Source organism: Schistocerca piceifrons, chromosome 8 (genome assembly GCF_021461385.2).
Source record: "Schistocerca piceifrons isolate TAMUIC-IGC-003096 chromosome 8, iqSchPice1.1, whole genome shotgun sequence".
Classification (NCBI taxonomy): Eukaryota; Metazoa; Arthropoda; class Insecta; order Orthoptera; family Acrididae; genus Schistocerca; species Schistocerca piceifrons.
Genome location: NC_060145.1, coordinates 266,068,233 through 266,085,429, shown reverse-complemented (window position 1 = coordinate 266,085,429; position 17,197 = coordinate 266,068,233). Strand labels below are relative to the sequence as shown.

Here is a 17,197-nt window from a genome sequence, read left to right as displayed (position 1 = left end):
CAGGAAAGGGAGGTAATGACAGTGGCACGTAAAGTGCCCTCCGCCACACACCGTTGAGTGGCTTGCGGAGTATCGATGTAGATGTAGATGTAGATCAGAATTACCTCTCTCGTGCCTTTACCTTTCCTAAAGCCAAACTGATCATCATCTAGCGAATCCTCTATTTTATTTTCCATTCTTCTGTATATTATTCTTGTAAGCAACGCTGTTAAGCTGACTGTGCGATAATTCTTGCACTTTTCAGCTCTTGCCATCTTCAGAATTGTGTGGATGATACTTTTCCAAAAGTCAGACGGTATGTCACCAGACTCATACATTCTACACACCAAAGTGAATAGTTGTTTTGTTGCCACTTCCCCCAATGGTTTTATAAATTCTGATGAAATGTTATCTATCCCTTCTGCCTTATTTGATCTGAAGTCCTCCAAAGATCTTTTAAATTCTGATTCTAATACTGGATCCCCTATCTCTTCTAAATTGACTCCTGTTTCTTCTTCTATCACATCAGACAAATCTTCCTCCATATAGAGGCTTTCAATGTATTCTTTCCACCTATCCACTCTCTCCTCTGCATTTAACAGTGGAATTCTCATTGCACTCTCAATGTTATCACCCTTGCTTTTAATGTCACTGAAGGTTGTTTTGACTTTGCTGAATACTAAGTCTGTCCTCCCGACAATCATTTCTTTTTCAATGTCTTCACATTTTTCCTGCAACCATTTCGTCTTAGCTTCCCCCCCCCCTCCCCCCCTTTTTTTTTAAATTAGAGATGTCCATTCCTCTTCAACTGTACTCCCTACTGAGATATTCCTTATTGCTGAATCTATAGCCTTAGAGAAGTTCAACCATACCTCATCATTCCTTAGCACTCCTGTATCCCACTTCTTTGCGTATTGATTCTTTCCGACTAATGTCTTAAATTTCAGCCTACTCTTCATCACTACTATACTGTGATCCGAGTCTATATCTGCTCCTGGGTATGCCTTACAATCCAGTATCTGATTTCGGAATCTCTGTCTGACCAGGATATAATTTAAGTGAAATATTCCCGTATCATCCGGTCTTTTCCAAATATACCTCCTCCTCTTGTGATTCTTGAACAGAGTATTCACTATTACTAGCTGAAACTTGTTACAGAACTCAATTAGTCTTTCTCCTCTCTCATACCTTGTCCCAAGCCCTTATTCTACTGTAACCTTTTCTTCGACTCCTTCCGCAACAATGCATTCCAGTCCCCCATGATTATTAGATTTTCATCTCCCTTTACTTACTGTATTACCCTTTCAGTATCCTCATACACTTTCTCTATCTCTTCAAATTCAGCTTGCGACATCGGCACGTATACCTGAACTATCACTGTAGGTGTTGGTTTGCTGTCAATTCTGATAAGAACAACCCTGTCACTGAACTGTTCACAGTAACACACACTCTGCCCTAACTTCCTATTCATAACAAATCCTATTCCAGCTATACCATTTTGTGCAGCTGTTGATGTTACCCTATACTCATCTGACCAGAAATCCTTCTCTTCTTCCCACTTCACTTCACTGACCCCTACTGGATGTAGATTGAGCCTTTGCATTTCCTTTTTCAGATTTTCTAGTTTCCCTACCACATTCAAGCTTCTGACATTCCAAGACCCAACTCTTTTTCTCATGGTAACCTCCCCCTTGGCAGTCCCCTCCCAGAGATCCAAATGGGAGACCATTCCGGAATCCTTTGCCAATGGAGAGATCATCATGACCTTCTTCAATTACAGACCACATGTCCTGTGGACACACATTACGCATCTTTAATGCAGTGGTTTCCATTGCCTTCTGTATCCTCATGCTGTTAATCATTGCTGATTCTTCCGCCTTTAGGGGCAGTTTCCGCCCCTAGGACAAGAGAGTGCCCTGAACCTCTGTCTGCTCCTCCGCCCTCTTTGACAAGACCGTTGGCATAATGAGGGTGACTTCTTATGCCAGAAGTCTAGTCCTATTGGCAATGTAATTAACCAATTTGGCAGGAAGAATAGGCACATAGAATTCATCTTTTAAGGAAGAGAAATGCAACTGCTACTTTTTTATATAATAAGATGGTATTCGGCTTTGTACATGTGTATAATCAGTTTAAATAAAACTTTCTTAAAACTTTGCATGTGACTTGATTACTTTTTTATTACGGTGCAAGAAAAGGTAGCTCAAGATATCTTTAGTGCCCCCTACATCTACATTTATACTACCCAAGCCACCCAACGGTGTGTGGTGGAGGGCACTTTACGTGCCACTGTCATTACCTCCCTTTCTTGTTCCAGCCGCGTATGGTTTGCGGGAAGAACAACTGCCAGAAAACCTCTGTGCGTGCTCGAATCTCTCTAATTTTACATTTGTGATCTCCTCGGGAGGTATAAGTAGGGGGAAGCAATATATTCGATACTTCATCCAGAAATGCACCCTCTCGAAACCTGGACAGCAAGCTACACCGCGATGCAGAGTGCCTCTATTGCAGAGTCTGCCAGTTGAGTTTGCTAAACATCTCCGTAACGCTATCAGGCTTACCAAATAACCCTGTGATGAAACACGCTGCTCTTCTTTGGATCTTCTCTATCTCCTTTGTCAGCCCGACCTGGTATGGATCCCACACTGATGAGCAATAATGAAATATAGGTCGAACGAGTGTTTTGTTGATGGACTACATTTTCTAAGGACTCTCCCAATGAATCTCAACCTGGTACCCGCCTTACCAACAATTAATTTTATATGATCATTCCACTTCAAATCGTTCCGTACACACACTCCCACATATTTTACAGAAATAACTGCTACCACTGTTTGTTCTGCTATCATATAATCATACATTAAAGGATCCTTCATTCTATGTATTCGCAATACATTACATTTGTCTATGTTAAGGGTCAGTTGCCACTCCCTGTACCAAGTGCCTATTCGCTGCAGATCTTCCTGCATTTCGCTGCAATTTTCTAATGCTGCAACTTCTCTGTATACTACAGCATCATCCGCGAAAAGCCGCATGGAACTTCCGACACTATCTACTAGGTCATTTATATCTATTGTGAAAAGCAATGATCCCATAACACTCCCCTGTGGCATGCCAGAGTTTACTTTAACGTCTGTAGACGTCTCTCCATTGAGAACAACATGCTGTGTTCTGTTTGCTAAAAAACTCTTTAATCCAGCCACACAGCTGGTCTGATATTCCATAGGCTCTTACTTTGTATATCAGGCGACAGTGCGTAACTGTATCGAACACGTTCCGGAAGTAAAGGAAAATGGCATCTACCTGGGTGTCTGTATCGAATATTTTCTGGGTCTCGTGAACAAATAAAGCGAGTTGGGTCTCACACGATCGCTGTTTTTCGGAATCCATGTTGATTCCTACAGAGTATATTCTGGGTTTCCAGAAATGACATGATACGCGAGCAAAAAACATGTTCTAAAATTCTGCAACAGATCGATGTCAGAGATATAGGTCTATAGTTTTGCGCATCTGCTCAACGACCCTTCTTGAAGGCTGGGACTACCTGTGCTCTTTTCCAATCATTTGGAACCTTCCGTTCCTCTAGATACTTGCGGTACACGGCTGTTAGAAGGGGGGCAAGTTATTTCGCATACTCTGTGTAGAATCAAATTGGTATCCTGTCAGGTCCAGAGGACTTTCCTCTGTTGAGTGATTTCAGTTGCTTTTCTATTCCTTGGACACTTATTTCGATGTCAGTCATTTTTTTGTTTGTACGAGGATTTAGAGAAGGAACTGCAGTGCGGTCTTCCTCTGTGAAACAGCTTTGGAAAAAGGTGTTTAGTATTTCAGCTTTGCGCGTGTCATCCTCTGTTTCAATGCCATCATCATCCCAGAGTGTCTGGATATGCTGTTTTGAGCCACTTACTGATTTAACATAAGACCAGAACTTCCTGGGATTTTCTGTCAAGTCGGTACATAGAATTTTACTTTCGAATTCACTGAACACTTCACTTCATGCATAGCCCTACTTACGCTAACTTTGACATTGTTTAGCTTCTGTTTGTCTGAGAGGTTTTGGCTGCGTTTAAACTTGCAGTGAAGCTCTCTCTGATTTCGCAGTAGTTTCCTAACTTTGTTGTTGAACCACGGTGGGTTTTTCCTGTCCCTCACAGTTTTACTTGGCATGTACCTGTCAAAACACATTTTACGATTGCCTTGAACTTTTTCCATAAACACTCAACATTGTCAGTGTCGGAACAGAAATTTTCATTTTGATCTGTTAGGTAGTCTGAAATCTGCCTTCTATTACTCTTGCTAAACAGATAAACCTTCCTCCCTTTTTCTATATTCCTATTTACTTCCATATTCAGGGATGCTGCAACGGCCTTATGATCACTGATTCCCTGTTCTGTACATACAGAGTTGAAAAGTTTGGGTCTGTTTGTTATCAGTAGGTCCAAGATGTTATCTCCACGAGTCGGTTCTCTGTTTAATTGCTCGAGGTAATTTTAGGATAGTGCACTCAGTATAATGTCACTCGATGCTCTGTCCCTAACACCCGTCCTAAACATCTGGGTGTCCCAGTTTATATCCGGTAAATTGAAATCTCCACCTAAGACTATAACATGCTGAGAAAATTTATGTGAAATGTATTCCACATTTTCTCTCAGTTGTTCTGCCACTAATGCTGCTGAGTCGGGAGGTCGGTAAAAGGAGCCAATTATTAACCTAGCACGGTTGTCGAGTGTAACCTCCACCCATACTAATTCACAGTAACTTGTTGTTGTTGTTGTTGTGGTCTTCAGTCGTGAAACTGGTTTGATGCAGCTCTCCATGCTACTCTATCCTGTGCAAGCTTCTTCATCTCCCAGTACCTACTGCAACCTACATCCTTCTGAATCTGCTTGGTGCATTCATCTCTTGGTCTCCCTCTACGATTTTTACCCTCTACTCTGCCCTCCAATACTAAATTGGTGATCCCTTGATGCCTCAGAACATGTCCTACCAACCGATCCCTTCTTCTAGTCAAGTTGTGCCACAAACTTCTCCCCAATTCTATTCAACACCTCCTCATTAGTTATATGATCTACCCATCTAATCTTTAGCGTTCTTCTGTAGCACCACATTTCGAAAGCTTCTATTCTCTTCTTGTCTAAACTATTTATTGTCCATGTTTCAGTTCCATACATGGCTACACTCCATACAAATACTTTCAGAAACGACTTCCTGACACTTAAATCTATACTCGACGTTAACAAATTTCTCTTCTTCAGAAACACTTTCCTTGCCATTGCCAGTCTACATTTTATATCCTCTCTACTTCGACCATCATCAGTTATTTTGCTCCCCAAATAGCAAAACTCCTTTACTGCTTTAAGTGTCTCATTTCCTGATCTAATCACAGGAACTATCCACTTCTATTTCACTACAGGAAAAACTACAACTAACAGCGACAAACATGCCACTACTGGTTGCATGGAATCTATCCTTTCTAAACACCGTCCGTGCCTTTGTAAAAATTTCGGCAGAATTTGTCTCTGGCTTCAGCCAGCTTTCCGTACCTATAATGATTTCAGCTTTGGTGCTTTCTATCAGCGCTTGAAGTTCCAGTACTTTACCAATGCTGCTTCGACAGTTTACAATTACAGTACCGATTGCTGCTTGGTCCCCACAAGTCCTGACTTTGCCCCGCACCCTTTGAGGCTGTTGCCCTTTCTGTACTTGCCCGAGGCCATCTAACCTCCTTGAGATTTTTCTATATCCGCCACTGAGGGAGGGGGAGCATCTCCCGGATGGGATGCCATGGGAACTGCAGGGGGCGGGGAGAGGGGGACTGGGCTGTGGTAAGGTAGAGGCAGGAGGAGGAAATGAAGTAAGATAGGGAAAAGTTGAAGATAGTGACACTGGATGCAGTCTCTCATACGTTTGGCGAGCCTCGCATAAGACAGGTGACCTAGGAACTTGTATTCTTGGATCTTCTTTTCTCTCTTGTAAGCTGGGCAATCTGGCGGTCAGCACTACTGACACACACAGGTGGCGGAACACAGGGGCTTCTCTCATGGAGAGGGTCCCCACAGTCACCACATAGAAGGTCCGCCGTACAGTAGGAAGACATATGCCCAAAACGCAAGCACCGAAAGCACCACATGGGTGGAGGGATGTACGGCTTCACGTCACGTCTGTAGCACATACCCTTGACCTTCTCTGGGAGGGTACCCCCTCGAAAGCCAGAATGAAGGCGCCAGTATTGGTGGGTTGTCTTTGCAACCCTCCTGCACACATCAAACAAAATGAACGTCACTCCGCTCCAGATTAGTCCGGAGTTAATCATCAGTTTGCAGGATGAGGTCCCAATGACAAATCACTCTCTGCACCAGATTCAGAAATTGGTGAGGAGTAACAGACGCCAGGACATTGCCAAGATGATCACAGGCATGAAGAGCTGCGGACTGGGTGGCACAAGAAGCCTTGATTAACAGTGAGCCCAACCGCATCTTACTAAGAGGCTCCACTTCACCAAACTTGTCCTCAATATTTCCATGAGAAACAATGGCTTTGTGGTGGTATAGCAAAAGCAGTTCATGAAGGTTACTTTTTGTCTCTGAAAGGAAATTTTCAACACAGATCTCCATGCAATAAATGGGTTCAGGGTGAAATAATGACTCCTCTCATGAATCATTACATGTCAGTAAAATTACCTTTTATGTGAGAGGTGTTTATAATGGCGCCCTACGTGACGGGACGTCTAGAAGTGGTATAAGAATTGAATAATTACTGAATTTTGACTTGTGGTAACTTCCTTTTCCTGAGTGACAATAAGTAATCAAGACAGAGATAAACTTGAAAGTTAAATGAAAAAATATTAATATATGTGTCTTAGGTTAAGTTTTTGTCATTTGTGTATGAATTACTATTATAATAGACTCAACACTGTGAAAAAGACTTCTCACACATGCCAGATGAGTTGAAGGAGATGCGTCAAGTGTCATCTATGAATAACATACAGGAAAATGTATTGAATAATCCTTGGGCAAATGTCACCACCAGCTCAGAAAGTAGCAGCAGATCTGCTTACATTCAACAAGTTGGCAAAAAATGAGCACATACTTTGGAACAAACATAGAGAGAGTAAACATAGTGAATAAAAGCTACTAAAATATGATCAATTCCAAGCAATTTGTCCAGAGAAGAAGACAATACGTCTGGTGGTGTCCATAAGGGGTTTTACTCACATTTTTACCAAGTGGTTGGAGTGAGTACCAAAAGATGCAGCATGTAGCAGGATATACGACGGAGAAAGCAAAAGTGGTTTCTGGATGCCATAAAAATGTGCGCTACGTATGAAGAGTTCACACGAGCATCCTATCAAAGAATTGGTCGCAGAGAGGCTAAAAAAGGAGTATTAAACCCAGAACCATTTACAGCAACATCTGGAGGATTGTGTAAATATTTCGAAAAATACCTCAACAAAGCAAAATACTAGGATAATGTGATGAGCGAAGAAGATATCATCCAGATATTAAAATCAAAATTAACCTCTGTCATCAGAAAAAAACTCATGACAATCCCGGAACAAGACACTGAAGAATTTTTGTCAACATTGGACACATATGACACAATCCAAGAGGACGACAAAAAGCATGCAGAGAATAATGGACAGACAACACGCAAAAAATATCAGCAGTTTTAGACAAATGATCGGCGCACAGCACGTGGCAACAAATGCGGTGGGAGTGCAGGGTAGAAAGGGAGGACCTGACAGGAGATATCACCCAGGTTACGTACGGTACGACAGTGGAAATCAAACTTGGGACAATAACCAAGTAAACATATAAGAACCAAGTACGAGAGTGCCACTGAATGCGAATGCGACAGACTGGCATCAGAACACGCTTGTAATAACAGAAATACGCAAAGATATAAACAGGAATACCAACAAAAATCAGGAAAATGCTTAAGGGCCTGCACCAGCTCCAGTGTTAGGGTCGAAAAGAATTAGAGGGGCAGTGATAGTAACTTGGCTATGCTACAATACAACAACGGGCATTTATTAAGAGGTGAATTACTCTCAGAGCAGACAAGGTGTAAAGTTGAGGAGAGGCTGACTTCAGTATCAGCAATTAAGTGCAGAATTGAAAATAATGAAGTAAAGGTCATTCTGGACACAAGTGAAACAGTAAAGACGGTTTCAGCCAATTTGTTTGAAAAACTGAGCCAGGAAGCAAAGTTTCCAGTATATCCAGTTAGTAACTGCAAACCCCAAGTCCAAGCTCATTAGGAGGCAGGCACTTATAATTGTGTATTTGGAGAATGAAGCCTATAAGGGCACACTTCTAATTGCTGAGGGATTAATTGTGGATTGCATCCTAAGGCTGGAGTTTTTTGGGGAAACACACGCAAACATAGCTTTTGCATGTGGTATTTTGAGAATGGAGAGTGAAGCACAAGATATTGACATACCACTTCCGTAGACAAGAAATATTCATGGGAACTACTGCGAGGGAGCTCGCATACAGCTGGTAACAAGCTACAGATCGAGCATGTGTCCAGAAGAGGAAAAAGTAGCAGATGTGAATGAGTTATTTAGCCAATCACAACAAAAATTAACAAATTGTCCGAGTTGAGTACTGAACAGACAGACCAACTGAACAGATTGTTGTCTAGATTTATCAATGTATTTAATGAAAGACCTGATATGGCTATGTATGTAAATCAGACGCCACAGTCATCTGTGTGTGAGTTGAGTTTGTGTGAATGTGTATGTGTGTGTGTGTGTGCTGTATAATTCTGGCGAAGGTCTTATTGGCCTAAAGCTATTATTTGTGACACGCTTTTTGTTGTGCCCATCTGCGACACAGAATCTCCAGTATATGGTGAGTAGCAATTTGCCTTTTCACAATACTGTTACATTCCAGCCTGGATTTTCCATTGTTTGAATATTGGCTTGGGTGCATGCCTCTTCTAGGTCAGGAAAATTGAAGGGCACACAACATTCTGTACAATAGCATTTGCTAGTAGGGCCTTGAGCAACTGCGAAAGAGCTCATACCACCACTGAAAAAGAAGCACTGACAATAATATGGGCACTTAGAAAATGTCTCTATTATATATACCAATCTCAGACTAAAGTATTCTGTGATTATCAGGCATTAAGTTTCCTACAAACATGCAAGTTGCTACACATGAGATTGAGTCGTTGGACAATATTTCTCCAAGAATGCAATTTTCCCATTGAATATATTAATGACAAAGATAACCTGATTGCAGATGCATTATCAAGGATGCCGGAAGTTTTAGAAGAGGATGTATGTGAAGGGGAAGCAGAAGACGAACTTTAGATTTTGTTAATAAAGGATACAGCACGCTGAAGATATTATTTAGATTTATGTAAGAACATGGCGGAATTACAAGACCAGGATCTGCGTTTGAGTAAGGTCAAACCGTCAAATGGCTGCTGGAACAAAAGAGCAACGCCAATCTGGCGGAATATTTCAAGCTAGTAGATGGTGTATTGTTCACAGGGGGAATGAAAAGTCTAAAAACTGGTGTGTATGTGTGTACCCGACAATAGAGTAGAAGATCTGGTAAGGTGTACTCATTTACCAAGGGGCCACTTCAGTGCCTCTAAGTGAGCGTCGAAGAGTAAGCAATATTGCTAAATACCTAACGGTAAACAGAGAATAGCCATGATATTGTAGTCATGTGATTTATGCCACAGATCAAAGGATAATCATCAAGGTAGAAAAGGGTTGTTGAGCTCGATTATACCTGACAGGCCACTTTCTTTGGTATCAGCTGCTGTTTGTGGCCCTCTTCCAAAATCGAGGGGTGGTTGCAAATATGTTGTTGCTTTTCTAGATGTATCCACGAAGTACGTTTACCCAGCAAAGGCCGCAATGAGTTCAACCGTAGTGAGAAAGCTACTATGGAAATACATTCCAAGTGTAAGAAAACCGTAGGCGGTGATATCTGACAATGCTTCTACCTTCACAAGTTTTACCTGGCGGAGAGCATTGTTAGAAGCAAACATTACACTAGTCCTTACCTCGTGCTACAATCCAGAAGAGAGTCCAGTGGAGATAATATTTAAAGAATTAAATCGTTTCATGCGGACATACTGTCCGGAAAAACAGTCAAGATGGATTGATTATTTGGATGTATTTGAGAGTATTGTCAACAACTTACTGCACATGACAGCAGAATTTACACTGGCTGAATTAATGTTCAATAAGCTAGAGAAGAATGAATGGGTAACCTGTTTGTCGAGACATGCTGGAGAAAAGCAAGTACTGCAATCAGAACTGTGAGATGCAATAGTGAACATTACTGAAAAGGCAAGGAAAAGGAAAATGAACTTTGACAAGATCGGAAACAAAGTTTTATTGACGACATATCCCCAGTCTTCATTATTAAAGAAGAAGATCAGGAAGTGGCAGAGACTGTACACAGGACCATATATAATAAGCAAAGTACCAAACCCTGGACATATGTATTACAGTACATAGGGTCAGGGAAAGTGAAGGGGGTGTTCGCCCACCAACATCTAAAATGCTATCATGAGTACAACTGATCAAACAACACATGAAAAAAAAGGGGACACTGATGAAAATATCAGTGTGAAATCTCGGGTAATTAATAATAAGATAATTATTCAAAGTTAAGAATGGAGATGTTTTTTGACTGTGTCAATGAATGTGTGATTTTTCAATGAAATTTATTTAGTAGTAAGTTATTACTGGTAGTATGTATTTGAGTCTTTTCATGCATATGAGGTCAAAGAATTAGCTAGTGATAGAGAGGTTTACTTTGAATTTTTCACTTTTCGTGTTGTTATTAACAGTAATTGTTAGTTGACACTAAAATAAATTAACCTGTTGTCCAGTCATGATTCAAACTAGATGGTCAGGTACTCTGACGATTTGGCTAAAAACAATAAGGTACAGATTGAGACTGCCCAAGCTTTTCCTTGAGAGTCAGGAGCTTTAATGTATTCAGTAGAATTACAATTATTGGAAGGGAGGAGAGCAGTAATGTGCAGGTGAGCAGTCTTGAGTCGGTATGGGTATAGTTCACTGGACATTATGAATTAATGAAGAACAAAGGTTAGTATGTGAACATAAAACTGAAGACAATATACAAGACAGTGATAATGTGAGTAAACACTAGTGACTCCATATGGAGCCTTAGTATGATAATATAAATCCATTCAAGTGAACACAAGAAACTTCAATTTGAAGTATTGTGCATTCTTGGTGGATGAAACCACAATGGCAGTGAACATCATGCATTGAAGGATACAAGGAACTTCAGATGGAAGTCTTGTTAATGCTCTTAGAATAACAGAACTTTTGGAGCTACAAAAGAGTGATGGTGATTTTTTTTTTCTTTCCAATAATATCATCATGGACAACAGTTGCTGGTGTGGTGTATTATTGTGTTCAATTCTGATGAAGATGTGATTCTGTGAATAACCAATAATATCACCATGGATGACAGTTGTTGACGTGGTGAATTATTGAGTTACTGCGTACCAAAATGTGACCTTTTTGGTAGTAGCAATAACAATAGTTAACTTGGTGTGTAATGGATTGCATATAAACCTGAAACTGCCACTGGAATCTTTCTAATTGAAAGCATTTGGATGTAAGCCATACCGTATCAAAATTGCTGCACCATTACTACAGGTGTGATTAATCCATTCTTTCTGGGGAATATAGCTTTGGTAAAACATTAATGCCCGTTGAATTACGTTTCATGTAATCGTGATGAGTGCAGTACCTTAAGTGGACATAACTGTTTTGAGAAAAGTCTACTGTTACCCTCACATTCTTTTCTCCTGCTCAGGTTCGTACATCTTCTTGCCTCTCCAACAACCTTCTGCACCTGTAACATCATAACTCCGCTACAAAGAACCACATCTCCAACCATTTCTTCTCTAACAAGATTGTGGGGAAAAAAGGTTTCTCTTTTGTGCATTCACAAAATGGATCTCCAATTTTCAACAGTAACATTCAGATATTGAAAGTTAATTACAATCAATTAATTGTAAATTCAAAACACATCTCAGTTTTTGTACAACTGATGTATGTAAATTTTGTACAGTTTTATGAGATCTTTTAAACCTTAGAAATGTGGGCAAGGTTAAATAAATGCCTGCATAAAGTGCTTCAACATACAGAGGAAATTTATGATAGACTAAGCTTGTTCCCCAGTAGCATGCCCGCTAAGCTACTGGTCTTAAGATCATACAGTAACTGCAGACTCCCTTACAAAATAACATCTAATAGATGACAATTGCCCGATTGAGAAAATTTTCACGTAGGAAGGGCATGGTAACAGTTCGTGTCATGTGAGAGTAAAAGATACCTGGCCGAACAAGATATTATTTGAAGCGTCCTCGTGCGCAACTGACTGCGAGAGAGCAGCATTATCGCTGACGCCCCCTCTATTCCTTGAAATAGGAGAGCTTTGGTTCGATGTTAACTATTGTGAAAAGATGCAGTCTAGCTTCGGATTTTAATGAGCATGGCCAAATGTATTATGGCTTAAGAGAGAAAGCATTGTTGTGAAACCACCATCTTTAACTGAAAGGCATTTTCTGATTTTATGTGAGAATAAGAAGCCAATAAACCAATTTCTCGGCAGCATAAACAAGGTGTGTATTGTGTAAATTATTTTCTATCTTACGGTTTCACACTTACAATATTCGTGCTTGCCTACGAGACATTTCTTTGGATTGTGGAAGCTTGAACCTGCAAACTCTATATGCTCATTAATTTAAAGACTTTCAAACAAATCCACTTTGATGAACAGTTTCCCATAGAAAGGACAATTGGACCATAGTTAACATACACTAACATTCCTACAGTTTTAGCACGCAGTTTGACAGCTGGCAGACACGTCGAACACAGCTTACAGTCAGCGTGCAGCAGCAGATCTCTAGTTTACCATAAACAACGCCTGAACATAAACATTGTCTAGTGAGATCTGTTTGGTTATTTATTCATTTCAGACAACTAAACTCTTTTCTTAGAGAGACTGAATACTAAAGAACTAATTCCTTGAATCCTTAACAATATTAATAATAATAGACTCAAAGCAGTAATTAAATGAATAATAATAATAATAATAAAAGCAGTTCATCGAAGCTACTTTTTGTCTCTGAAGGGAGATCTCCACACAATAACTACGTACAGGGTGAAATAATGAGTCATGAGTCATTGCATCTCAGTAAAATTATAACAATTTACCTTTCTCATGAGAGGGAGTTGAACTACAGGAAAAAAAAAAAAAAAAAAAAAAAAAAGAGCTGTTGTGGTTCATCATAACACAGTTCATCTGAAACTGACAACAGAAGGCATACAACCACACTGCCCAGCAAATACATTTACATTCATTATACAAATGCTACAGGAATGTAGCTAAGCTTCCTACAAAAAAGAAAGAAAGATGATTACACAGTGATCTGCAAGAAGTAATTATAAAAAAGGAAAAGCGGAGAAGGTCCAATAGTGAGAACATTCAGCATTACATATTTCCGACAACAACTGTATTTGTAGTTGTTTTCGAACTTAAATATACTGCTAATAACAAATCTCACCAGTGAACAATAACAAATCTCATCAGTGAACAATAATTCTGATGGACAGAGCTGTCTATCACTTCGTTTTTATTTCAATGCATTACGCAGTAACGTTTAAACACTAGCATCTGATGTATATATGATTACAAAGAGCTTCAAGAATTAAAAACATCTCAAGAGTAACAAAATTCAACAAGACAGTTACAGAGAGGGCCGAAAGATACACCATAACGATAATTCTGTAGTTCATACATGAAATAAAGTAAAGAACAATCATAAGTGAATGAGGAAAGTTTTTAAACCATAAAATAGGGGTTTGTATAGTTTTAAACTCTAAAATATCATACCGTAGAAACATGTTTACCCAAAGAACTTTAAAACACCATACCGCAGACACATGTATACCCAACTCAATAAACTGTCCCACACAACGATAAATGCAAAACTGAACTCCATTTAAAAGGAATACAGATGACAGAATGGACTAAACAAATTTACAATTTTTATCCTCCAAAGCTTACCTTAAGGAACATACTGGATGGACATGGGCACTTATTATTTTCGCAATTCCTCGAGTCAAAAAGTCCCATATTACAATGCGGCCGTCGTTGCATCCTACGGCTAACAACGTCCCTCGTTTGTTGAAGGCGCAAGTGACGGCCAGCGATATACAATCCAATGCACCGTCGAACTCCTGGATACAGAAACTGTATTTATATTCAATTTTGGTACTAAATAAGCATAACAACATGTGTATTCACACCTACAGATTTACAGTTACCACACTTTAAAGAAGCATTGCGGCAGATCCATGACATCACTCATGGTAGTAATTTCATGCTGTGCATGTCTAATACTTATTAATGACTACTCTCTTCACTTACCTCCGGGTAGTTTTGTCCGAAAGATTCTGGAAAAGCAAAAAAATACCGTCAGAGTAACTCAAAATTAATTAACAATACTTTTTTATTAACTCATTTACGTTCCTACTTACCTAGTAATTCCAGATTCATTATCACTCACTTATAAAGTCGACGCTTCTCCTTTAACCGCACTTGGTTAGTAAACAAAATACCGCCTGAACCTGACATTGAGCAAAGCTCTCAACCAAAATAGAAGATAAACCATTTCCTGACCCGCACACCAACAAAAGTCAGCGTTTCTATCCATACCACCTTGATCGATACAAAAAGGCAAGATATACGACTGCAAAGTCACTGCACACGGCCGCCGGCAAATCATAGGCCGGTCCGATCTGTTTGTTCAAATGTCTGCGCCCATCATATCTGCAATGACAACTCGTAGCGTGTGGATAGGAGATTTGCGCATATATAGAATGCTCGAAAACCTGGAAGTTTGAGCAAAGTTGGTCAGATCTGTGGGCGCAGAATACATCCCCGCAGACAAATCATGCACAGGAGATCAGCGCAAATCTCACACGTCCCGTGCTTGAGTCAGTTGTCAAGTCCTTCTCGTCTTTGTGTACAAAGTAAATTCTAAAATGATTGATACTTCTCAGTACTTTAGGGAGCTCATTGCTGAATTTATTGAAACATGTATGAGTCGAACAAGTTTGTGGAACAGTATTACCAAGGATTCCAACGATGAAGATAAGAAGGCAGCTGCTTATTACACTTAAATAGAGGAAACAATACCATTTAACACTGTGGCGAAGCGGGAAACTGCACTTGTAGCTCTAAAATACAAATCGTGGCGGACTTAATCAAAATTATTAGTTCTGGCTCCTTTGGACATAGAAATGAGGGTAATTCACACTGGCCATCACATCACGTCAAAACATTCCACAATGCATTTCAAATGGTAGTGTTCTCATAAGCTATCAACGGATCATCCTGTCACGTCTTGATTTCTTGAGAAGAATGTTTTGATGGTGTCGTCGTGACACCGGTGTCGTGGTGACACCGGCAGTTAAGCTATTTTCACCAAACTCAGTAATATTAAAATGGTGTCTTTCGTTCGTTTTTGTCTTCTTAATATTAATTTTATTATAGAGCTTTTTTGTGGCAAATTGCAAAAGTTCTGTGATGACTTGAATATCTTTTTCCATTGAGTGTTCTTCCACAAGTGATGTCAGTTATCTGAAAGCGAAAAATTATGTAGGTTTTACGATAACAGATCAGAGACGACCCCCACACTGTGGTTGATGAACCAATTTTTATGAAATAACATTTTAAGTGAAAGTATCAGCTCTGATGAAAGACAAAAGAACTGTTGTTTACAACATTATTAGGTACGAAAGGAAAAAAACACAATGAATAAGGTAAATAGGTTCTATTTATTCCCTTATAGTCTGATGTATCTGTGTGTATATATTTCTCATAGCAAATAAATGCCGATATTTTGAAATGTTTCACTTCTCAATATTTTACCATACAAAATTAATCAAGAGCATATACTTGGCCATTAATAAAATTCATCGTGAGTTCCTCAATTCTGGTATTATACTCAGACTTTTTGTATCACAGATGCTAACTCATAACATCAGTTTCACCATAGGTATTTCCCTATGTGAATTGATGCGATGTGATGTATAGTTTGAATACATGTTGACATGATGGTGCCATGACATGAAATGACAGCTAATGTGAATTGGCCTGCATCTCTCATTTTGACTATAATATGTGATTGCTACCACATTCACTCCTATGCCATAATCATTTGTGGCAGTGTAGATAACACAAAAATAAACGTATTTATTCTACAAAAGAGTGCAGTCAGAACCTTGTGATAAGAGACACGAAAGAAAATATGGGGAATCTTCTCTACGAAGAGACATTGGAAGTGACAGAGGATTTTAAAAATATGGGCATATTAAGAAGGGGATATGGTTGTGATGTACTGAAGCCCTTATTGAGTTACTGTAGCCCTGTCCCTATCAGTCAAGAGAAGAAGAAGGATCTTGTCGATTTGCTACCTCTGATTCCTTATGTTTTCCACTCATAATATCGTAATCTAATGTCAACAGATAGTGGCAAGAATGCTCTCCCAGACTACCCATCAGACAACTATGAAGAAGACCATCACACCAAGTGTATTCGAGAATTAAAGTTTAAATAACCTCTTGAGGAGACTGTTACGATCTTAACCTGTGTGAAAATTTGCAGATAAGGTGATTCTAAAGTATCCTTAATTTGTGATTTTTGAATTGAGGTTCACATAGATACTAGAATTCCCAGAAGAAAGTACTACAAAACAAACGTAAAAATGTTTTTCCACCTAGTGTTGCATAAAATGTAAATTATTTGTCATTCTTAAAGACTAGCAGTAGTGCAAAGATTGTCCACTCCTTACCACAAAGCTTCCCAAAGTGTAAAAATATTACACCTCTCCAATCTTGGACAAAAGGTTATACGTCGGCACAGATTTGTTCCAAAAGGTACAAGTCACAACTGAAGGGATTCAACCATTAATGAGTATCTGTTATTATACTTTCAAGAAGGCTTATGGTATGCTAAGCAATGTGAAGGGGATTAATAAAACTACACAACAGTACTTAGAAGCTGGAACTTCTGAATCTCAAATTTAGTTAGATGTCATTTCAACTTTGCTTTTGGTGTCCTGTAAAATTGTGGCAACTGTATCTATACCCTTCTGTCCAGAGTGATATTGATATTTTAAAACGCTAAATTAAAAT

The 17,197-nt window shown here is 39.4% G+C and overlaps 1 protein-coding gene across 1 annotated transcript in view; it reads right to left on the bottom strand.

Moving 5' to 3' along the window:
- Positions 1–14,647, bottom strand: part of LOC124712005 (retinoblastoma-binding protein 5 homolog) — a 69,257-nt gene extending 54,610 nt beyond the window's left edge. The window contains exons 1-3 of the mRNA XM_047242292.1: positions 14,537–14,647; positions 14,427–14,452; positions 14,064–14,236 (exon numbers count right to left, since the gene is read on the bottom strand). Of these exons, the coding sequence (XP_047098248.1) occupies positions 14,064–14,236; positions 14,427–14,452; positions 14,537–14,555 (218 nt within the window). The 5' untranslated portion in view covers positions 14,556–14,647. The remainder of the gene's footprint in view (positions 1–14,063; positions 14,237–14,426; positions 14,453–14,536) is intronic.
- Positions 14,648–17,197: the final 2,550 nt, after the last annotated feature.